Here is a 25,861-nt window from a genome sequence, read left to right as displayed (position 1 = left end):
GATCCCTCACATCCCTAAACCATAGCTAGCAAGCTACCTAGCAAACATACTTCATACATCACACCCGTACATGACACATTTCAGGTTTCATTACAGCTGTGTTTTAAACAGTCCTCACAAACACAGAGAAAACAGTTCACTAGCCATGTGTAACCCAAACTCAACAGACATGTGGAGCAGCGAGTTGGACAATCATATTGTCTACGGTGAAATCGTCATTCTGTGTGATAGAATTTTTATTTAGTAGTTACTAACAAAAATGTAACCTAAGCAGCAGTGGTGCAATGGAAAAAGAATCCTGAGTTAATTTAATACTGGCTACTTTCAAAGTATGATTTAAGACTTTACAACCGACTTTACGGTTGAAGCTTAGCTGGTGCAACCCACTGCACTCCAGTTGGGAAGCTATCGGCTTCGTCTGTCACAATTTCTTTCTTGGCGGAAAACGGAATTTGTTTTTTCTGCCTGATATAATGAAAAACGTATGTGTTTTCTCTTCAAGGAACAAACTGTCTCCTGGGGAGTATTTCACGAAGTAGGATTTCTTGTTTAGCCGGATAACTTGTTGGATTTAAGGTAGTCTGAACTAAATGGACTATATCTTCGTCCACTTAAATGTAGCTCAAACTACCTTAAATCTGACAAGTTATCTGGCTAAGCAAAAAATCCTTTCTCTTCTCGCTACGTTGGTGACCCTGATATCTCTTCGTACATTTTTGAGGAGATTTCTCACAGTCTGACAGCTAACGCTTCGTCTTTAAAGCTGCCGGAGTTCCGGCGTGAGAATGCCATTGTGTGGTTCTTACAGCATGAAGTTCAGGTCGCCATATTGGGCATCAAGCGGAATGACACAAAGTATTACTATGTTGTTGCTGCTCTAGACAGTGCCATAGCATTGTGGATGGTGAGTTTCCTCTAAGACCATTCGCAGATGGCAAGTACGGGCTTTCCAAATTGCTGCTGTTATCAGCTTTTGAACTGTCAGAGCCGGATGGGGGACGGGGGCTTCTCACCTCACTCTTCTTTAATTTTAGAATCTACATTCAATGTTAGCTAGACTTGCCCAAAGCATTAATGTTAGCATATTTTAATAAATAGTATTTTAACATGCAAAACTAGGGTGGCACTAGGGGTGGCAAGAGATTTAGGGTAAACACGCTAAACCCCATGTTGTCGTGGGGTTTCCTCCGGGTACTCCGGTTTCCCCCCACACCAACGGGGACACATGTAGCCATTTTATTTCAAATGAGACCCTTTCATCATAATATTTTTTAAGTAATGAAACGTTTTTTCGGCCAATGTGATATTTAAAGTAAAAAACATCCTAAGCATTTTGACAACAAGAATCAAGGAATAACGTGGGCAATCCTTGTTAAAATGACTCTCGCTCTTTCTCCATGTCGTGCTTGCGCGTGCAGCCACGAGATATTATTTCCCATCTAAGCATATTTGGACAGTACAATGCATAAGAGTTCCGACAAAATGGGCTATATCGTGCATCATTATATAACTCTATGGGTACTTTCTTTGAGAAAAATCATTTAATTGATTTTTCCCTTCATAACATGAAATAAAAAAGAAATGGTAATATGTTATCATCTGGAGCCTTGATTTGTGGTTGAGAAAGTGGTACATTTTTAGAAACTAAGAAAATATTTCAGATGTGTCTCGTTATTCATTTAGTAATCTGAAAAGAAACATTCAACACATTGTGATAGTTTTATTAATGATAATGTTGCACGCATGAAACAGAAAATTGCTAATATTATTGACACCACATTACATTATTAAATTAGGGTGAATAATTACCACAATGAGATAAACCTGAGAGAATACATATTTCATTATACTTCATTGATACATACTTCATTATACTTCATTACACTTCCATTAAAAATTGAGAGATACTAACATTGCTACTGAAAACATAAGTGATTGAATACAGTGTCCGTGTTCATGGAAATAAAAGAGATGAAGCTGTAAATATCCAGAGACTCAAAACTGACTAAAAACCAAAACCCCTATAAAATCCTAATTACCCTAATTACCGTATTGGCCTGAATAAAAGACGACTCTGATTATAAGACGACTCTCACTTTTTGGCAACTAATTTTAACAGGAACATTTTTGGAATACCAAATCTTCCTTTTATAAAGAAAAATAACTGTATTTAAAAAGCAACCACAGGCAGTTGGATTACAAGTGTATTAAACATCCAACATTCCAAAAAACAAATGTATTATTTGTGGGAGGGAGATACAGTATATAATGAATATTACAAACTCCTGTTGCGGACAGGAAAAGGGAGTACACAATGAACGCAATTTGGACTTACAGTCCTCTTCGTCCGTATGTCTGAAAGTTTGTGACTTGAAAGTTAACAAGTAGAGGGGTGTCTGCATTTCACACCATCTATTACCTTTTTTGTCTAAACCCCAAATATAAGATAACACCACTTTTTCAGACGTATTTTGAGAAAGAGTGTCTTATATTTGGGTCAACACGGTATAAAAAAAATTTAATTAAAAAATCCTTTTATGCTATATGTAAATTTCTAATTATTATTATTATTACTTCTCTATTTACTTTTTTTGTAAAACCATTTAGCTGTTTCAGAGAAAAATTCACACCATGAGTTGACCAGCCAGACAGCTAAATGTTGATTAATGAATCAGAAGCCCTCAGACTTGTTGAAGAATCAGAAGCAGAAACATCTGAAAAATAAAGAGCATTGGATGTTATTCAAGTCTCTCAAATCTTTATAAAGCATCCTAATCAGAAAGCAGAGCACGGCCGGATCTAGAAGTGGACAGGGGTGGGCAGTGCCCGCCCAAATTTCTGCTCTGACCACTCAATTGCTCTGAATCCACCAATCACGTTTATTTAATTTGTCCCATCAGATATTCTTCTGCAGAGCATTTGTAGTCGCTTCTGAAAATGGAGGAGGGATTTTACCTTATTCTTCTCAAAGCTTCTTCTTGTTAAAGTGTATCTTTTGTTGCTGTAGTTTGCTGTAATGTTGTGTTGCATACAGATCTTTGTCAGTAGTAGTTTAGCTAACTCTAAGATAGTTAACTAGCTAGTTAATATTACTGTTGGTTCGAAATTATACAGTGTATAGTGGAACCTCCGTATCTGCTGATTTGATAGCCACCATCTCAGTGTAATTTATAAATTACACTTTATCATAGGTTTACAAAGAACAAGAAATTTATAGTATTCGCTACAATGAACAGTTTCGGATCTCCGTGGGAGGTCTTGGAACATATCTCCTGCGGATACAGGTGCGCTACTGTATTTAACGATTGACAGATTGCTAACGTTGATATTAGTGCATGGTTGACAACTTCGGTCAGCTGCTGGGGTGAGATTTTCAATCCAAGGCAAGTCTGCACGCACATGTACATGTATGTAACAGTTTTTTTACCAGTGTTCAACATAAATGAAATTACCTGGTTAGATTATGTGCTATAATTCACTTAAATTAGTCATACACAACCATAAATAACATGCAAGACTTTTTTGCTTCCCAAATGAAATCTTGCTACCAGCAATTCATTTGCAGCTGCCCTTAGCTTGAATAACCGAGCCTTCAAACCTTCGAGCCATTGAATAACCAGTGCCTTAATAATTTGTCTTTCCTGATTAGAGAGATGACCATGCGAGCATAATATCGCGTTCATGCCCCCCCCTCCATTTCTACTGCACAGTAGTATAGTCCATTGTGTGAAAAGCTGCCCTCCCAAAATTTCTAATTGCCCCTCCCAACCTGAGAAATCTACATCCATGCCTGAAGCAGGTTATATCTTAGTAAAAACATTTATGAAATAATACAGTAGAGCAATTTAACTTACTTTGTCTCCTTCGCCTAAAACGTTCAGCCAATGAGGACAAAGATGGACCAGCACTTGTGCTCTGTTAGAGAGACATACCACACAATCACTTATCTTATATCTTATAATCGAAATAACAAATTTTGTTATATTTACCTAAAGTAATACAACTTCTCAGTTAAATGAAATACTTTTTGTTGTCCTGAAAATGTATTATGTCATTTATGGTTAAAAACATACAGTGTGTGCTACAGGCACATTAAATCACCTGACAAAATGTACCGTTTACATAAAAAAAAAACACATAGTGTAAGTGGTTTTGCGGGTCTGTGGAACATTGCTAATTAAAATGGAAAAACATTATACAAAGAGTGTCTGCTGAAAACTGCAATCGATAGGCAAAATTCAAAGATAAACTTACCCTTGTTCGGCTAGATAATGAATGCAAAAATGAAAATCTTCCCACAACTGCTGATCGAACCTGTGTATAATGAAAAGGGTGTATGATGGCAACTGGTACAATATAAAATGTCTTTGCATTCCACTGTATAATAACACATAGGCAACAATATTCCAAATACAATATTAGTACTTACTTTGCTGTCTAAAAGAGTCCCAAATACTAAAATGAAGAACCCCTTGAAAAAAGCAAAAATAATAATCAGTATTTGCAGTATGTACTTCAAAACTTCAAATTAATTTAATTCTGAGAAATATTTTGTTATTCTATTAACAGCTGATTTCACTATATCAGTATTGTTCTTTTTTGCCTTTGACTGGAGGGAATTCTGTAAGGTAGATCCAAAGAATTCTCATAATGAAAAAAAGGATGTTTTATTGTTCTGGTGGCAAGGGGTGCTCTACACTGTCAGACCCAACACTTCCTGTTGTGGGTGCAGAGGTGTTTGCGTCAATGTGTGTGATGTCTGCTTGTATTTTGTTCTTACTATTTGGTGAGACTTAACAGGATGAATGCTTTTCCCCCTGTTTTTGATTAGGAAAGGAAGCTGCAGTTGTATAATACTGTACTTTTTGTTTCGCTTAGAGAGTTTGTTTTCATCTAGTTACTACTGCTTTTAATTTGTTGTTTTGGCTTCAATCATCCCCCAAAAAAAAACACCTGGATTCCCTTTATTAAAATAAAACTCCTTTTGTTAATTATGGTTAAACATTGTGTGGTTCATCTTGGTCTGACAACTGGGAAGTGAGTGAATGGAAGACATCATCCACAATTTTTTGTTCTGATCTCCACAATAAATAAAAAACTAATTTCAGTTTCAGAAAATAGAAACAGCAGGAATTACTTAATATTTACTCATACCTGAAGTGAATTGAAGACTGCAAATGCAATGTGGACTCCGGGATTTGCAGGTGTCACCATGGTCCCTATGCCAAGTCCCCAGGTGATGCCAAAGATGGGAGTCAAAACAGCGACACACCTTGCGATGACCACCAGAGCATTCTTCGCCTCAGACTGACGGTTCTCACCAACTCCCCTCATCAGTAGTTTATACAGAACCACAATTAGAATGAGCAGGTTCACAACGACAATGATCAAGGCCGGAATCACAAATGCCAGGAGGGCTTTAGTCTGGTACCAGTTCAACCAACATGCATCATCTTGCCTGAAGTAGCCATTTTTGGGGGCAGTGACTGCAATGGTGATTATGGCAATGATGAGTGGTGCCCCGTAGCCCACTGTGAAGGAAATGGCCATCATAGTGCGCTTTGACATGTGGGAGAAAACCATCATGGTACGGTAGAAGAGGAAGAGAGCCGAGATCAGCATCCAGAAGAACAAGGCAAGATAAAAAAAGTGAATGAAGAAGGTTGCAGCACTGCATGCATTCTTCGGTGTGGACTGGCCTACATTTGACACAGCCGCTCCAATGATGAACCATATGTTAGCAATCAGCAGAGACAGAGCAATGTTCACTATAGCGACGTGTCGCATGTGTGCCGTGCTGTTGTTAGTGACGACGCTCCACACAAATGCTTCAATTATAAGGCATAAGACCAGACATCCCATTGATATGCTGACTCCAATGTATGTGATGTAATTTAGAGCAACCTCAATGGATTCAGGTACGAAAGGTGACATTAATATCGAAAAGGAAGTCAGATGGTTACAGGAACAGGTGACGCTGTCATTCGTTTCAGATTGCAGTTGACATCCAGTAGAGTCCCAGCCTCCGATGCCATTGAAGACTTTGAAGTTCCAAAACACACACTGGTTGTTTCCCTTTGTTTTGTTTGTTTTATCGAATGTCAGTGAAACATTATTAATGGTTTCGTTTACATAGGCTAACATGACAACTCCATTGATAGAGTTGTTCATAGTGTTTCCAGTGGTCCTTGCAGGTAAGACAAACTCAAGAGTTGTAAAGACGATTGTTGTGATACTCGTGTTGTTGGGAAGACCTTGACTTGGGATGAATATCTGAGATGAATTCATGGCTTCATTGAAAGGGAAGGTTAACGTTGTTTTGATTAGCTCAATGTTTGTTGTATTAATTGTAAAGGAATTGCTTGATAGACTGTGTGTGATGTTTTCTATTGACTCCAGTAAAGCAGAGCTTGTGTTTTGGGTTCTGTTGTTACTGTTCAGTGCTGCCCACGATTGCTGAGTTTGGGGTGACACCAAAACTGATACTGTTTCCAAAACATCCTACAAATAAATAAATAAAACATAAAAAACAGAATAAGTTGGTAAAATGTAATGATTATACTGTATATATACTGCCTGGCCAAAAAAAAATTGCCGTTTGAATTTTTCGTTGGATGGCATTGTTTCCACAAGCTTATGCAACATCTCACCCTTTTTCACCTAATAATTTCTCACCGAGATCCTGTATTGACAAACGAGTTGAACCACTCCATAAAGCCTCCTTCAGCACATCCCAAAGACCTTCAATAAGGTGAAGCTCACAACTCTGTGGTGACCAAGTCACGTGTGAAAATGATTCCTCATGCTCTCTGAACCACTCTTTTACAAGTCGAACCCAATGAATTTTGGCATATTTGCCCTGGAAGCCTAGCTAAGCTCAAAATAAATAAATCACAGGGTCCTGATGGCATCTTACCTATAGTGTTAAAAGAGATGAGGGATATTATTTGCCGACCCTTAACTTTACTGTTTCAAAAATCCTTATCTGAAGGTGTGGTACCTTCTGATTGGAAGCACGCCTTCATAACGCCTATTTTTAAAAAAGGGGATAGAAGTAATTTGTCTAACTATAGGCCAATCAGTCTAACTTGTATAACTGGTAAAGTTATGGAGGCTATAATCAAAGAGAAAATGGTAGATTACCTGGACTCTAATAACATTTTGCGGGATAGCCAGCATGGATTTAGGAGAGGTAGATCCTGTTTAACAAATCTGTTGGAGTTTTTTGAGGAAGCTACTCAGGAAGTTGATGATAAGAAGGCCTATGATGTCATCTACTTAGATTTCCAAAAGGCTTTTGATGTTGTCCCCCACAAGAGGCTCCTACTTAAACTCAAAGCGACAGGCATTTTAGGTACCGTAGCGACCTGGATTGATAACTAGTTAACAGATAGGAAACAGCGAGTAGTTATAAGAGGCACAATGTCAAAGTGGGCTTGCGTTCATAGTGGGGTACCGCAGGGTTCGATTTTAGGACCACTATTGTTCCTAATTTACATAAATGATATGGATACCAATATATACAGTAAACTGGTGAAATTTGCAGATGACACCAAGGTGGGTGGTGTAGCAGATACTGAATTAGTGGCTCAGCAGCTACAGCGGGATCTTGATTTAATTAGTGACTGGGCCGATACCTGGCAGATGAAATTTAACATCGATAAATGTAAGGTACTCCATCTAGGGAGCAGAAATATAAAGTACAGGTATTTCATGGGTGTCACTGAAATAAAGGTAGCTGATCATGAGAAAGACCTTGGTGTGTATGTTGATGCTTCCATGTCCCATTCTCGCCAGTGTGGGGAAGCAATAAAAAAGGCCAATAGGATGTTGGGGTATATCTCCAGGTGTGTGGAGTTTAAGTCAAGGGAGGTAATGCTAAGATTATACAATTCCTTGGTGAGACCTCACCTAGAATATTGTGTGCAGGTTTGGTCACCATATCTTAAAAAGGACATTGTGGCCTTAGAAAAGGTGCAGCGTAGGGCCACAAAAATGATTCCTGGTCTTAGAGGAATGTCATACGAGGAACGGTTACTTGAGCTAAATCTGTTCAGTCTCAAGCAAAGGAGACTGAGGGGGGACATGATCCAGGTATATAAGATTCTAACAGGTTTGGATGCTGTTCAAGCAAATAGTTACTTCAGCATTAGTTTAAATACACGAACTCGTGGCCATAGGTGGAAATTAGCGGGAGAACACTTCAAGCTGGATTTAAGGAAGCACTTCTTTACACAGCGTGTAGTCAGAGTATGGAATACCCTTCCTGATAATGTAGTGCAAGCTGAATCCTTGGGTTCCTTTAAATCAGAGCTAGATAAGATTTTAACGACTCTGAGCTATTAGTTTAGTTCTCCCCAAGCGAGCTTGATGGGCCGAATGGCCTCCTCTCGTTTGTATAGTTCTTATGTTCTTGTTCTTATGGAATATGTCCATGCCAACAGGGAAGAAAAAAATCCATTGATGATGGACAGAGGTGTAACCTGGCTATTCGTTAGATTCAGGTACTTAGCTGACTTTAGTTTATTGCTGTATAACGTTGCTGAGCTGTAATAATAATCCAGTCATTGGCTGTTAAATATTTGCTGATATAAATTCAAATAGCGACACTTTTTTGGCCAGGCAATGTATATAGATTTAGGGTTTAGGGTATACTTCTTTTTTCATGGATTTTTTCCTTGGTCTGTAATAGTTGATAAACAATATTTTTTATTAATGGTTGAAATCCTTCATCCATCCATCCATCCATCCATCCATCATCTCCCGCTTAATCCGAGGTCGGGTCGCGGGGGCAGCAGTCTCAGCAGGGAGGCCCAGACTTCCCTCTCCCTGGGAACTTCATACAGCTCCTCTGGGGGGATCCCGAGGCGTTCCCAGGCCAGCCGAGAGACATATTCCCTCCAGCGTGTCCTGGGTCTTCCCCTGGGCCTCCCCCCAGTGGGACATGCCCGGAACACCTCACCAGGGAGGCATCCAGGAGGCATCCTAATTAGATGCCCGAGCCACCTTATCTGGCTCCTCAATGCGGAGGAGCAGCGGCTCTACTCTGAGTCCCCTCCGAATGACTGAGCTCCTCACCCTATCACTAAGGGAGAGCCCCGCCACCCTGCGGAGGAAACCCATTTTGGCCGCTTGCACTCGCGATCTCGTTTTTTCGGTCATTACCCATAGCTCGTGGCCATAGGTGAGGGTAGGAACGTGGATCGACTGGTAAATCGAGAGCTTCGCCTTTTGGCTCAGCTCTCTCTTCAGCATGACAGACCGACGTAGCGCCCGCATCACTGCTGATGCCGCACCGATCCGCCTGTCGATCTCCCATTCCATCATTCCCTCACTCGTGAACAAGACCCCGAGATACTTAAACTCCTCCACTTGGGAGAGGACCCCATCCGCAACCCGGAGAGAGCATTCTACCCTTTTCCGGCTGAGGACCATGATCTCGGATTTGGAGGTGCTGATTCTCATCCCAGCCGCTTCACACTCGGGTCACGCCAAAGGTCACGGTCCGATGAAGCCAACAGAACCACATCATCTGCAAAAAGCAGAGACCTAATCCTGAGGTCACCAAACTGGACACCCTCAACATCCTAGCTGTGCCTAGAAATTCTGTCCATAAAACTATGAATAGAATCGGTGACAAAGGGCAGCCCTGATGAAGTTCAACCCTCAACGGAAACAAGTGCAACTTATTTCCGCCCATGCGGACCAGGCTCTGGCACCGGTCATACAGGGACCGAACTGCCCTTAAAGGAAGCCCGGCACTCCCCGAGGGACACGGTCGAATACCTTCTCCAAGTCCACAAAACACATGAGTACTGGTTGGGCAAACTCCCATGAACCCTCCAAAACCCTGCGGAGAGTATAGAGCTGGTCCACTGTTCCACGGCCAGGGCGAAAACCACACTGCTCCTCCTGAATCCGAGGTTCGACAATCTGGCGCACCCTCCTCTCCAGAACCCCTGAATAGACCTTACCAGGGAGGCTGAGGAGTGTGATCCCCCTATAGTTGGAGCACACCCTCCGGTCCCCTTTCTTAAAGAGGGGGACCACCACGCCGGTCTTCCAGTCCAGAGGCACTGCCCCCGATATCCAGCCGATGCCGAAGATGCGTGTCAACCAAGACAGCCCCGCAACATCCAGAGCCTTGAGGAACTCCGGGCGAATCTCATCCACCCCTGGGGCCCGGCCACCGAGGAGCTTTTTAACCACCTCAGCAACCTCTGCCCCAGAGATAGGCAGGTCCACCCCCAAGTCCCCACACTCTGCTTCCATATCGGAAGGCATGTCGGTGTATTCCTTCGAACTATTCCTTCCACCGACCTAAAACGTCGTGAGTTGAGGTCAGCAGAGCCCCAGCCCCACCATAAAAAGTGTTGATGCTGCACCGCTTTCCCACCCTGAGCCACCAGATGGTGGACCAGAATCTCCGCGAAGCCGTCCGGAAGTCGTTCTCCATGGCCTCCCCAAACTCCACCCACACCCGAGTTTTTGTCTCAGCAACCGCCAAAGCCGCATCCCGCTTGGCCCGCCGGTACCTATCAGCTGCCTCCGGCCACAGGCCAAAAAGGCCCGATAGGACTCCTTCTTAACGGCATCCCTCACCACCGGTGTACACCAGCGGGTTCAGGGATTGCCGCCGCGACAGGCACCAACCACCTTACGCCCACAGCTCCGGTCAGCTGCCTCCACAATGTGGAACATGGCCCATTGGGACTCAGTGTCCCCCACCTCCCCCGGGATATGGGAGAAGTTCTGCCGGAGGTAGGAGTTGAAACTACTCCAGACAGGGGATTCCGCCAGACGTTCCCAACAGACCCTCACTATACGCTTGGGCCTGCCAGGCCTTGCCGGCTTCCTCCCCCACCAGCGGAGCCAACCCACCACCAGGTAGTGATCAGTTGACAGCTCCGTCCCTCTCTTCACCTGAGTGTCCAAGACATGCGGCCGCAAGTCCGACGACACGACTACAAAGTCGATCATCGAACTGCGACCTAGGGTGTCCTGGTGCCAAGTGCACATATGGACACCCTTATGTTTGAACATGGTGTTCATTATGGACAATCCGTGACGAGCACAGAAGTCCAATAACAAAACAACCTCGCGCACCAGCTCAGGCTCCTTCCCCATCAGAGAGGTGACATTCCATGTCCCTAGAGCTAGTTTCTGCAGCCAAGGATCAGACCGCCATGATCCCCCCAACTCACATTGCACCCGACCCCTATCGCTCCTCCTATAGGTGGTGAGCCTATTGGAGGGGGATCCCACGTGCCTTGTTCGGGCTGTACCCGACCAGGCCCCCTGGGTGTAGGCCTTTCCACCAGGCGTTCGCCATCGAGCCCCACCCCCAGGCCTGGCTCCGGGGGGGGGGGCCGGTGACCCACCTCCGAGCAAGGGAAACCGTGGATTCAAAATGTTGTCCGTCATTAGGGGTCTTGTGAGCCGTACTTCGTCTGATTCCTCACCCAGGACCTGTTTGGCTTGGGTGACCCTACCAGGGGCATAAAGCCCCGGGCAACATAGCTCCTGGGATCATTGGAACACGCAAACCCCTCCACCACGATAAGGTGTCAGCTCCAGGAGAGGGTTGAAATCCTATTTGTATCAAATAAACATCATTTCCTTCCCATTTACACAACAGAGCATATATGAAAGTAACATGGTGCTAATTATTAAATTAGTAATGAATAGCCATTACAAAGCGAATAACTAAGACAACCCCCCCCCCCCCCCCCCCCCCCCCGCAACATACCTGCATTGAAGTTTTGCTTATATTTTGTGAAACACTTGCAATTTTTTCAAGTATGCTCACAATAGAGGAAATGGTGGCTGGCGACTGTGTTATGATTGTTGTATAACTGCTAGTGGTTGTCCGAAGGTCATGCACAAATGATGATACATTAGCTGAACTCAGACTCTGCAGACAGGTAAACAAGAATTAAAAATGAAGATTTTTTAAAGCAGATGTTCATACCAAGTACCAGTGCTTTGGAATGATCAGTAACTTCCAATTAATTGAGTATGTAAAAATAGTAAGATTTGTAGAAAACAACACAATCTCACATACTGCTAACTCACACTGAATTTGTTGATAATGACGACATTGAAATTTAGAATTTTAAATGACCTCAGTGTTTGATAACAGATAGTAGATAATCAAGTGGTCAAACAATAGAGCAACTCATTCCTTAAAACTGAATTTTAGACAAAACATGACATTCTTTCCCAATAAATTGCCTTCTAGAAATGCAATACATAATGTAAGCTTAACCTATATGAAATGACACAGTGGCTGAGTGAATAGTACTGTACTGCTACTTCACATGTACAGGGCTGGGAAATCAAATCACACCGACGCCCTGTGTGTGTGTGTTTGTGTGTTTGTGTGTCTGCATGTTCTCCTTATCACTGTATAATCATGCATGATGTGTGGAAACATACTGCAATTCTTCAGAATGACACAATGTATATATGATTAATGTACTGTATCACCTTATACTGGGTAAGCAGTGTGATAACAGCTGGGTGGATGGATGGTTAGTATTCAGAAGGTGCTACCTGAGAAAACAGCTCTAGTGTCTTTATTAGGCTAAAAACACAATTGTCCTCCACAAGGGTCCAATTCCCATTTTCACAAACTGCAGTGCTGCTGCCCGTAAAATTTGCTGGGCAGGAAACAGTAGATGTATTTCCATTCTTCCCAAGACCATATGTTGTGGGGTCCTTACAGTCAGGTGCTGGAATATATAAATGTGAAGTTGGATCAAACTGAAAAGCAATCACATGCTTCTACTGGGATTACACAAGTACTTTTCAGAAATGCTACCAATGGACAAAATGCATTGCATTGTGAATTTATGACAAAGGTAATCAAAATTCAATATGGATAGGGTTGCATATGAATAAGGCTACCTGTTTTTAAATACTCATTAACATCATACCTCCACTGAAAAACGCTATTGTTACATCATCTGTGAATGTTTGAGTTGTAGATGCTTTCCTGACCATCACTTGGCATGTCAGTTGCTTTGTATCACACTGCTTTGGTACTGGGTATGCAACACTGACACACAGCATGTTTGTTATGGTCTGTACTGTGAAATGAAAAACATCAAATGTACAATATTCAACTGTAATATTCAACAGATCAAATATTCAAACTGGACATTAAATCAATTTAATCATCTTTTAAAGAAAATTATGCATACACTAATATCAAATAATTACTGCCTATGTAAATTATATATCCGTAGGACAATGTACAGGAACTTGGCAAAGGACAATAAAACAATTAGATTGTTATTTTGAAGAATAAAAATTACCAGAGGATATTTCGACAGAACCGTCCATCCATGTCGCTGTAACATTTTTAATCAGGTAGTATGTAACACAGCAGGTCAGTGGGATATTTTCATTTGCTCCACATGGAACATTAGTTGCTAACATGTTCAGCTGAATAATGGGAGGTATAACATTTGTAACTGAAATGGATTCGTTGTGGGTGAATGTGAAGATTGACTGAGTCATTGTGAACTTGTATATTCCTAGATTATAAAGAGAAAAAACAACAGCAAGAAACATAGATATTATTCACGGTGGATAACAGATGAAAGTATTACCATGTCTCTTAGTCAGGGAGCTCATTTTAAAGTATAAAGTTTAACTTTTTGCATTCATGTATTCCTGAATGCCAGGTTTGCAAACCAGCTTTTTATTTCATAATGCTTCTTTTCATAATAATGATGTGCTCTGTCAATCACTTTTATGGGTGGGGTGTAATTATATCTTTGTGGGGACTCTCCATTCATTTCTATGGGGAACACCAAACAAAATGCGAAACCATTGGCATTTTCTCTTTTTAAATTTCATTCACAGATGTTTGCGGGGACCTGGAAAATGGTCCCCACAACATCAAAACATATAAAGTAATATAAACTTAATCCACAAACAGATTATACCACATTACTCACCATTTAATACCATCATTATTGCACTCTTTACTGTGCATTAATACTCACTAACATCAGATTAATTTTAACCTAAAAATAATAAGTTGGTAATCTGCTCACCATTGTCATCACCGCCCATGTCCTGAACAGTCAGTGTGGGAGGTGAATTGGTGATTGAATACTTTGCAGTGTTTGACACCGGCAGACCATTCATAGACCATGATCCAGTTCCAATTTGCATAGTTACTGGAACCACACAAGTGAGCTGCAAAGTGGTACCAGGATATATAATATCATAGTTCTTTATAAAAGGCTGATTTCCTTAAAGAAATAAGGAGGGGACAAGCTGTTAGCATGCAATCATGCAGTAACAATCAGATCTGCTAGTGCATTGCACAAAACCCCCAGCATCCCTCGAGTAAGTGAGGTTAATGGCCTTGCTCAAAGGATCGACAGTGATATGGTTACTCTGTTGGATATGGGATACGAACCAACAACCATCTGAACGCAAGCATTGATCTGCCATAAGTAAAATATTAGTGCACTGTTTCTCAGTCCATTTTCTTGTTCCCTCCCAGTACCTAACACACCTGTACTGTACCAGGTACTTTGAGTTCTTGATTGGCTGGGAGCTGGAAGGAAGCAAAAATGTGGACTGTCTGGGGGTCCCCAAGGACTCAGTTGTGAAACATTGGTATACTTTATTCTAGAGCCCCCACAGGTAATCTGTCTGACACATAAAGAAAAAGAACATCAGTTTTAATGACCATCCCCTTATATTGATCACTATAATCAGTTTCCACTGAATTTATTAGTTTTGTTTACCAGTGTTTCTTGGTTTATTTTCTGTTTTCCCAGTTTTTGGTTGCCCTGCTCTTTTCCTGTTCACTTCTGGTCTTCTTTGCATTATTTAGAAATTATCATATGGTATTTCCAGAGTGTTAGTTTTTTTTTTTTAGTGTTTGTAGTATTCCCTAGTTCTAAGCTTGTTAATTGGTCCGCCTGTTTCTCGTTGTCCTGTTCCTTTTCGGATTGGTTTATTTGATTTTAAATGGCAGAGAAATGTTTTTATTTTTGCTATCTGGCAAATCCACCATTGTAACATCAGTCTGCCAAGGGGCAAGTGTACCTGGCTTTTGAAGGGAATGGGAGATGACACTGTGTTTGATTTATAGCATGTTATGCCCCAAACACACCAATGAGTAATTAAGAGACTAAGTACAACTCTTTTGAACCATGCACCTGGGACTACAACTGCTTCCCCTGCCTTAAACTAGCACAGGGATTGGCAGCCTTTGCGGTTCTTTGAGCACGAGGCAGAGGTTATTCTCAGAACGATAGACACATTCACATTTTCTTGTCTTAACGTATTATAATAATGCTTTCGTAAATACAAATCTATTTATGGGTTAATATAATTTTTTATTTAGATATTTCTTTAGTTATATGTGAACGAGGCGGTCCGTTGCACGCTTCTGTGATGTCTTAACTGCATATTTGTGCCCTTGAGAGGTAAAGTGGGCTATCCCACATTTTAGACCCCTACCCCCTTTTTATTGAATGTTTTCAACTGGATAAGTTGTAATTATCTAAGTCATACCTCTGTGCTACCTATGATATATATCAATTGTAGGGTATAGACACACTGATTTTTTGAAAAAAAAATTATTTTGGAGCTCATTTTCTCAAAACTTTGTTTTTGTGGGATAGCCCACTTTACCTCTCAAGGGCACAATTCACATGTTCCTCAAATTCATTCGCTACGAGGAGAGTACATCTCCGGTCAAATTATATGCTTTCGTCTTCAGTGTCCGAGATTTGATGTAGGCTTCAAAGTTTATTGGGATTCCTAATTCTTTCATACACTTTTCATAGTAAATTGTCACTACGCCTTCACAGATCTTCGTAAAATTGTTATATTTTGCCCAATTTACATATTATAGCCAGCTGAGTTCAGAGTGATGAGCACATTTTGCACTGCTAAGCCAGCACAGTTACAAGCAGTGAAGTGGATAGAGAGTGAAGGCCAAACGACTGCAGAGCCAAATGAACTTCACTCAGAAAGAAGGGGTTAGGGTGAAGTCATATCTGCATACAGTAACACCTTTGTGCTGTTACTGTACACGTCCGAGTGATTTAAAACTGGGAGCCCCTCTCCCCGCCCCGAAATTGTTTCTCGTTATTTTTTGTAAGTATTTGTAAGTTTTGTTTTTTTGTGTTAAATGCATATGTACCGACGTAGCATTAAAAAAATCATGTCTCAAATCCTCTTCTCTATCCATTGCTCTTTGTAAATCTTGTGTCAGACATTTAGGATAAAATGTCCCATTGCTTTAAAAAGGTTGCCAACCTCTGAACTAGCATAAATGGATTTGGCAGTGCACTAAATGAGCTTGGACAATACACTTCACACCCGTACACTTCAGATCGTTATTACATAACCAACAGTTTGCAGTTATACCAACAAATATTACATATCACTAATTGTTGTGTACTATATCCAAATATACTATCCAAATACTATATCCGTTTTTATTATTGTTTTTAGCTTATGTGTAGTTTGCCATCTTTCAACAAGCTCCAGAAATATTTATGTTTAACTGTTCACAGCCACCCCATGAATAACAGAAATCATGAATGTCCAGTTCATGGATGTGAAGGGTAACTGTATATTGCCTGGCTAGACTAGTTTGTGTTTCTCCAAATGGCACATGATTGATAAATGACAGTCGGTAGGCAGCCTAACATTGACTTAACCCCTTTCCCATTGTAATTTTTTTTCATATTTTATGCTGTGTAGAAATTTTTTAAGGGGAAATATTTTTAACTTGCAGCTGGAAAATGCAATATATTTTTATTGGTTGTTATCAATAATGAAATTAAACCACTGTACTGTAATTACAGTGATCCCCATAATAAACTTAATAAAAATTTAAATGATCATTTCAGTGTGGATGGACCAACTAAATGGAAAAAATGTCTAATATGATCACCTTAGTCAAAGCATTTTCAATTGTTTTAAGTGAAACTTTGTATATCTGTCTGCAGTGACAAACCATTTAGTGGCTGTGATTTTAATCCTACCTTGAATAACTCCACTGAAGGAACTTGGGTCAACATTGTAACCCTGGGCCTGAAGAGCCACTGCAACCTTACTGTTCAGTATGACAATTGCAGTGGAATTCACACTGTTTGTCTGCAGTACAAAGTCTGTAATCACACTGCCACTCCTGACAAACAAAATACAGGAATATCATTTAAACTGCCGAAATAATGAGTAATAACCCATCCATCCATTTTCCAAACCACTTATCCTACTGGGTCGCAGGGGGTCCGGAGCCTACCCTGGAAGCAATGGGCACGAGGCAAGGAACAATCCAGGATGGGGGGCCAGCCCATCGCAAGACACATGCACACCATTCACACACACATGCACTCCTATGGGAAATTTAGTCCAACTAGCCTCAGCATGTTTTTGGACTGTGGGGGGAACCCGGAGTACCCAAAGGAAACCCCACGATGACATGGGGAGAACATGCAAACTTCACACACATGCGACCCAGGCAGAGACTCGAACCCAGGTCCCAGAGATGTGAGGCAACAGTGCTAACCACTGCACCACCATGCCGTCCCTAGTATTAGTATTACTATTGAAAATATTACTATTACTACTACACTCCTACTAATAATAATGATAAAGAACAGAAAAACAAGCAGAATACTTAAATTTGTGCTTAAAGGAGAAAACTTACCTGAAGCCAAGGACATAGACTGCAACAAAACCACTTAAAGTTTGGTAATTTTTTCTAAGCTGGGTAAAAGAACAAATTTCATGTTAATCAAAATGCATAATTAGCAAACTGCTTTTTGCCTCTTAAAGCAGTAAATCAATATGTACTATGCTGATAGCATGTTACTCTTCAGTTGTATAGCAGAGTAATACACAGAATTATAAACTGAAACTTTTGCTTTAAAAATATAACATGGCAAACATATAAAATACGTTAAATTACTTTTTAACCATTATGTGTGTGTTGCATGTGTCTGAATGTCGGAAATGTATACTTACAGTTGCTCCTATTTCTGATTTAAATGTTTTGAACATTGAGCTTGATGAATTAGCCAAATTTTGGTCAAAGGCAAGTAGAATTTTAAAAGACATTTCCAATGTAAAATCTTTAAAAGATGAAAGCAAATGGTAATTAATTGAGAATTAAAACTTTTTTTTAATCAAGAAATTGTTTTCCATGATCGCCTGTCATTGAAAAATGCATACATGCAATCATGTAGGAGAGATATTGGGGGTGGGGGGCAATTTAACATTGCAGACAACCTTTTACATTTGCTGGGCACAACTCATAAGTCTCACAGGAAAAACAGAATTGATTACACAATGAAGACATTTAAACAAAGCTACTCTTCATTGTTCATTCAATGTTGTTTTTCTCATTCCGATGGCAGAAAATTTAGTTTGTTTTTACAGAAACATTTTTTACAGGATAAATGTTTTTTATTAAATTGGGAAGAACATATAGAAGACAATGATCATTATGATCAATTATGAACTATAAGCTGATACTGAGATTTTGATTAGCAGTGATTAGCAGGAAATTCTAGGAAATGTTGAGAGAAGAGAAAAGTTCTGGCTAGCTAAGAACACTCTCAGATATTGAGGGGTACTTTTTGGGAAGAACATGCAGATGACATAAACAATAAGCTGATACTGAGGATCTCTGAAAGTGACATGAGATCAAAGGCATATTTCAGTGAACAGAAATATCTGCAAACAAGCCTAAATGTCTGTTTAGTTAAGAACATTCTTAAATTCTGTATGCTTCACTTGTTAGATTTTTTAAATGTAAATATTCAAAATTATCCTAGAGTCAATGAGAGGATATGAAGAATGACATACATACCAGATGCTGATGTGGTTGGAATCGGTGTTGCTATTGGTGAAGCTGCAGAAGACAGAAACAACAACTGGAAAGTTAGCTCAGGTAGGTAATTTAAATGCTTGGCAAGAAATAAAAGGTCTGTCTAACTAAGAGCATTCTCAGGTACTGTGCAAGAAATATTTCACATTGTACAAAAACGAAAAACAATACTAATTTAATTTATAATGAGGGATACTTTAGCGGGAGAACATACAGATAAAGGAAATAATTAACTTACACAGATCTTTAGAAAGTGATGTACAGTAAAGGTTTTACCATGTAAAAGTTTCAGTTAGAAACAAGAGACAGCTGAAGCCATCAGATATTCAGAACTGTGCAAAGGTCTTAGGCAGGCAGAAGAAAAGTTTAAAGCTATTTATCTAGGTAGTCAGTGTATTTGTGCTTAGAGCAAAAACACAAGTCAGCATTAGAACATATGAAAAGTAAAAGTAAGAATTTCTTCTTTTCTCCAAAAAGTCTTGTCAATTGGGTAGATGAACACCATGAACAGTAAGCTGATGCTAAGGATTTTTGAAAGTGACATGAGATCAAGGGCATATTTCAGGGAACAGAAATGTGTGCAAACTACCCTAAATGACAGTTTAGCTCTGAACGTTCTGAAATTTTCTATGCTTCTAGATGTATCACCAGAGAGGTCAAAGATCAGAAGACACAACAGATGTTATTTGCTATGCTGTACCACAAGAAACAGCATGTGAGTTTGGTTCAGAAAGTCTGTTTTGGTTTAATTTAGTGTAGTACCTATATTTTAATTGAGACAAATCTAACCTGCCTTTTCATTTCCAATCTGCTTATGTTTTTGAGTTGTGCAATGTTGCGAAACAACAAAGGTATATAAGGCAAATTTCAATCATTCTTAAACACAGAATTCAATAAATAACATTGTCCATTATACCATGATAAATGTTAAAGAATAGAATAAACAAAGACTATTGTTGGCTTTGCTACACTGTTGATAACAGGATACAAGTTTTGCTCCGAAATTCTGTTTAGGGAAAGTTTGCTGTAGTATTTTCACATTTGATTAAGTAAATTCTGGCATGCCTATTAATTTATGTTCAACTAGTTTTAATGATATATGCAATGTTGAGAATATGACACAGTCCAAATGTTGTAGATGATTTATGGATAAAACAATGTGTAATGTAAATCTAAATTTAAATATTATCCACAAATATGTCTGATTTAGCGATTGGAAAGGTCAATAATAGGATGGAACAAGATGTGTTCATACATAGTTGTGGTTGGCAAAACTGTCCATCAGACGGTATTCCATTGATGCATCTGCATGTGCCTTGAATGATGTCATCACAAGGGGTGTATGCAACACAACTGTCGTACGACCAGGAAAACTGTTCTTCACACATGCACTGGTATCCACGACCATTCAGGTAACAAACTGAGGACACAAGAATGAGATAGATGTAATCACTGGGTTCAATTTATTCATATCAGCATGATCACATTTTTCCTCAGGTAATGAAAGGAAGAATTGTTTCATATTTTTGGAACCCATCAAAATGACAGTCTGACAAGTAATACATTTTCTCACACTTAGTTAGATATCTTAGAATTCTTGTTGGATCACTTAGAAAGAAATGAAGAGGAAACAATCTGCAAGCGATTGCTTTTACCTGTTGTTATGTTCACCCCAGTTACTTTAATGGTGTTAGTCAGTGAATATGGGAATGGTATCGTTGCAAGAAGGTTCCTCAGATAATTTATCACTGCAATATCTGACACGGTCACCTGAATGTCATAGTCCAATTCAATTATGGGAGCTGTAAGATAGGCAACACGAACATATTTTAGATGCAAAAAGTCAAACATACTTGAAAACAGAAGCCAATAAGTAACGTTCTCCATCATGTCATGAGGAATTCTAAACAGCAGAGGACACTAAGGCTAGTTTCTGTTATGCTGTACTACTGATAACAGGAAGGCAGTTCAGGTTTCGTATTCTTTTCAGTCAAAGTTTGCTGTCACATCTTATATTTGATTAAGGAACATCTAATATGTCTATTTATTTCCAATCGTCTTCTTATTATAGGAAATGTAATGTTGAAAACATAAAATATCCTAAAAATGTAAGAAAATGTATAATGTATAATGTATGTGTCATATGCCCAGCTCTTACGATCCTCGTGTGTGCCACGCCCCCTGATTATCCTCGTGTGTGCCACGCCCTCTGATTATCCACGTGTGCTTCCCCGATCTAGCCCAGCTGTGTCTGATTATTTTCGCCCAGTCCTGTCTATTTCAGTCCATGTCTTGCCTTTGTTCCTTGTCTGTCATTGATGTTAGTTAGCATCATTTGATGCTAGTCCATGTCAGTACCCGTAGTCCATCCTGTTCAACCCTACTCCCTAATAAACCCCAATTTCCCTGTATTCTGCCTGCCTGCCTGCTTTCTGCTAGCATCACCTGCCCGTCCGATCACCCGTTCACCCAGCGAGATCGCCATAGATCCTGACAGTATGTTTCAATGTTTTTTTTTTATTTTAATGACTAAGGAATAATATGGGAAATGAGAAATAATTCCACAGACTGGGTTGTTCCTTTAGTTTTGTTTAAGGGAGAAATAGAAGGAACAAATAAAAATGTAATCAAATTCTGCAAACCTAATCAGTCATGCTGCCTTAATGTGATGAAACAGACTGATAAGGGAACGAATCAGAGAACATGAGTTTACTTCAGTGGGAGTAGATAGAGAAAACAGGAAGATGTCAGTGTTATTTAACAAGTCAGAAAATGTCACAAACACAAGGGGATATTTCAGGCTGCACCCATTCCCGTAAATACAACTAAATTGTTGCTTACCTGAAAAAGTTATTGGATTATATGTGCACACTATTTGGTAATTATTTAAGGCGAGATTTACTAACAGTTTATGCCAGCACTGGTCAATCCCACTGGAACTTTTACTTTGATTGTGTCCCCACGTTAATTCACACTGTTTTCTGCAAAACTATCCATACATGCTTCTTAATTATAATGACTGAGACTAATAAAGGAAAGAATTAGAAAATATGTCTGTATTTCAGTGGGATAACATGGAGAAGACTGAAATGAGACAGAGATATCATAAAGTGATACATATACAAGGAGATATTTCTGCCTATAGCCATTCTTGCAAACAAAACTACATTTCTGCCTATATGAAAATAATTAGCAGGAAATTCTAGGTAGTTTAAATGAATGTAGAGAGAAGAGAAAAAGTTTGGCTAGCTAAGAACATTCTTAGATATTTAAGGGTACTTTTTGGGAAGAACATGCAGATGACATGAACAATAAGCTGATACTGAGGATTTCTGAAAGTGATATGAGATCAAAGGCATATTTCAGTGAACAGAAATATCTGCAAACAAACCTAAATGTCTGTTTAGTTAAGAGAATTCTTAAATTCTGTATGCTTCACTTGTTAGATTTCTTAAATGTAAATATTCCATATTATCCTAGAGTGAATGAGAGGATATGAAGAATGACATACTTACCAGATGCTGATGTGGTTGGAATCGGTGTTGCTATTGGTGAAGCTACAGAAGACAGAAACAACAACTGGAAAGTTAGCTCAGGTAGGTAATTTAAATGCTTGGCAAGAAATAAAAGGTCTGTCTAACTAAGAGCATTCTCAGATACTGTGCAAGAAATATTTCACATTGTACAAAAACGAAAAACAGTACTAGTTTAATTTATAATGAGGGATACTTTAGCGGGAGAACATACAGATAAAGGAAATAATTAACTTACACAGATCTTTAGAAAGTGATGTACAGTAAAGGTTTTACCATGTAAAAGTTTCAGTTAGAAACAAGAGACAGCTGAAGCCATCAGATATTCAGAACTGTGCAAAGGTCTTAGGCAGCCAGAAGAAAAGTTTAAAGCTATTTATCTAGGTAGTCAGTGTATTTGTGCTAAGAGCAAAAACACAAGTCAGCATTAGAACATATGAAAAGTAAAACTAAGAATTTCTTCTTTTCTCCAAAAAGTCTTGTCAATTGGGTAGATGAACACCATGAACAGTAAGCTGATGCTAAGGATTTTTGAAAGTGACACGAGATCAAGGGCATATTTCAGTGAACAGAAATGTGTGCAAACTACCCTAAATGACAGTTTAGCTCTGAATGTTCTGAAATTTTCTATGCTTCTAGATGTATCACCAAAGAGGTCAAAGATCAGAAGACACAACAGATGTTGTTTGCTATGCTGTACCACAAGAAACAGCATGTGAGTTTGGTTCAGAAAGTCTGTTTTGGTTTAATTTAGTGTAGTACCTATATTTTAATTGAGACAAATCTACCCTGCCTTTTCATTTCCAATCTGCTTATGTTTTTGAGTTGTGCAATGTTGCGAAACAACAAAGGTATATAAGGAAAATTTCAATCATTCTTAAACACAGAATTCAAGAAATAACATTGTCCATTATACCATGATAAATACTAAAAGAATAGAAGAAACAAAGACTATTGTTGGCTTTGCTACACTGTTGATAACAGGATACAAGTTTTGCTCTGAAATTCTGTTTAGGGAAAGTTTGCTGTAGTATTTTCACATTTGATTAAGTAAATTCTAGCTTGCCTATTAATTTATGTTCAACTAATTTTAATGATATATGCAATGTTGTGAATATGACACAGTCCAAATTTTGTAGATGAGTTATAGATAAAACAACGTGTAATGTAAATCTAAATTTAAATATTATCCACAAATATGTATGATTTTGCGATTGGGAAGGTCAATAATAGGATGGAACAAGATGCGTTCATACATAGTTGTGGTTGGCAAAACTGTCCATCAGACGGTATTCCATTGATGCATCTGCATGTGCCTTGAATGATGTCATCACAAGGGGTGTACGCAACACAACTGTCGTACGACCAGGAAAACTGTTCTTCACACATGCACTGGTATCCACGACCATTCAGGTAACAAACTGAGGACACAAGAATGAGATAGATGTAATCACTGGGTTCAATTTATTCATATCAGCATGATTACGTTTTTCCTCAGGTAATGAAAGGAAGAATTGTTTCAAAATTTTGGAACCCATCAAAATGACTATGAAATGCAGTCTGAAGAGTAATACATTTTCTCACACTTAGTTAGATATCTTAGAATATTTGTTACTGTAGATCACTTGAAAGTAATGCTGAGGAAACATTCTCCTAGCGATTGCTTTTACCTGTTGTTATGTTCACCCCAGTTACTTCAAAGTTGTTAGTCAGAGAATATGGGAATGGTATTGTTGCAAGAAGGTTCCTCAGATAATTTATCACTGCAATATCTGACACGGTCACCTGAATGTCATAGTCCAATTCAATTATGGGAGCTGTAAGATAGGCAAGACAAAAATATTTTAGACGCAAAAAGTCAAACATACTTGAAAACAGAAGCCAATAAGTAACGTTCTCCATCATGTCATGTGGAACTCTAAACAGCAGAGGACACTAAGGATAGTTTTAGTTATGCCATGCTACTGATAACAGGAAGGCAGTTCAGGTCTGATATTCTTTTAAGTCTAAGTTATGTAATGATGAATCGCCAATCGGTTAAAAATCAAGCCTTAGTCTATAATTATAGTCAATAAAGTCAAGAAACTGAAACACTGAGTATGCAGGATTTGTGAGTATTGTCAATTAAACACAATTTTGTTTATCAGTACTTATATTGCCTGAAGTATTACCTTGAGTAAAGGTAATTTCCTTTGGGAGAATGAAAGTATATGTATGACGATTCAAACCGGCTGATGTGGAAAATGAATTGTTACTTTAGGAGTACTTCACGATACCTTACTTAACAGAAAATAATATTACAAGTAATAGATTTACTATTACATTTGATTTCACAATGTTAGTTCGATGACGTATTCACGTCGATTTCGTACGTTACTGTTTGGTTTTGACCAAACGTGAGATGGCAAGCAAATTTGTAATTAAGGACAGCCCCCGTCCTCCGCCCCGATCTTAAATCAGCGGTTAAAAAAATGGCGAGACAAGACAAAAACCGTGTGCAAACATTGTAAAAGACTGATAACATACACAAATAGCAGAACGACCATGCCTCAGCATGTCCACTGGCACCACAGTGAGCTCAAGTCACCACCTCCAGAGCGAAGATTATTAAAAGGGCAAATCATGCTAAAAAGCTGCACATGCAAGCCTTAGTTTATTTGGTAACGCTTCATATTAAGTGAACTTTCATAATGCATTCATAGAACATTCATAAGCAGCATGCAAGTACACTTTAACATCCTAACATCCCTTAGCAGCTTTAATATACATTAATAAGAAACATTACATGATTATACAATTATAATGTTTGTTATTATTATATAATGTTTGTTATTAAAGTATATTATGGCTGTTAAGGGATGTTAGGATGTATAGGTATACATGCATGATGTTTATGAATGATTTCTGAATACTTAATTAATACATTATGAAGGTGTACTGAACGTTTTATGAATGCGATATAAAAGCATTACGAAGGTGCAGTTACTGCAAAGTATTACTGTTTATTTATTTGAAGATTTTTTTTTGTTTTTATTTTGATATCAGATTTTTTTGTAAACAGTATTTTATTCAATTTCAGTTACACTGTTAAGAAGAGGACATGTTTTGCACAGAAAGATAGAAAGATAAAGGAATATTTTTGAAGAAATTTGTCTGCAACTCATTCTGTTAAAAAATCATGAGAAAATCGTATTGTGAACTCACATCTCATATTTGATTAAGGAACATCTAGTGGCCCTATTCATTTCCAATATTCTTATTATAATAATAGAATTATTATTATTATAACATAATAGATCCTAATCGCTACAGGAGATTTCTACATATATACGTTATAATGTAAATATAAATTAACTCCCCCTTGGATTGCCACATTTTTGTGGTAGAGAATGTTGCATGCCTCAGTGACCCTGTGGGCTATGTTGTTGGAGGCAATTGCCCCTGCTAG

The 25,861-nt window shown here is 39.0% G+C and overlaps 1 protein-coding gene across 4 annotated transcripts in view; it reads right to left on the bottom strand.

Moving 5' to 3' along the window:
• Nucleotides 1-1,705: 1,705 nt before the first annotated feature.
• LOC125725390 (adhesion G protein-coupled receptor F5-like) overlaps nt 1,706-25,861 on the bottom strand; it is an 83,952-nt gene continuing 59,796 nt past the window's right edge. For 3 of the 4 annotated variants that reach the window (XM_049002270.1, XM_049002271.1, XM_049002272.1), the window contains 9 exons: nt 12,939-13,091; nt 12,556-12,734; nt 11,750-11,914; nt 5,155-6,501; nt 4,430-4,471; nt 4,255-4,314; nt 3,855-3,915; nt 2,956-3,011; nt 1,706-2,714 (listed from right to left, as the gene is read on the bottom strand). In XM_049002270.1, the coding sequence (XP_048858227.1) occupies nt 2,682-2,714; nt 2,956-3,011; nt 3,855-3,915; nt 4,255-4,314; nt 4,430-4,471; nt 5,155-6,501; nt 11,750-11,914; nt 12,556-12,734; nt 12,939-13,091 (2,096 nt within the window). In that variant the 3' untranslated portion in view covers nt 1,706-2,681. Of the gene's footprint in view, nt 2,715-2,955; nt 3,012-3,854; nt 3,916-4,254; nt 4,315-4,429; nt 4,472-5,154; nt 6,502-11,749; nt 11,915-12,555; nt 12,735-12,938; nt 13,092-13,319; nt 13,542-25,861 lie in introns of all 4 variants that reach the window. The other variant, XM_049002269.1, reaches the window with a different exon arrangement.

Source organism: Brienomyrus brachyistius, unplaced genomic scaffold (assembly GCF_023856365.1).
Source record: "Brienomyrus brachyistius isolate T26 unplaced genomic scaffold, BBRACH_0.4 scaffold66, whole genome shotgun sequence".
NCBI classification, from domain to species: Eukaryota; Metazoa; Chordata; class Actinopteri; order Osteoglossiformes; family Mormyridae; genus Brienomyrus; species Brienomyrus brachyistius.
The sequence above is the reverse complement of the archived record's forward strand: the minus strand, read 5'-3'. Positions and strand labels throughout refer to the sequence as shown.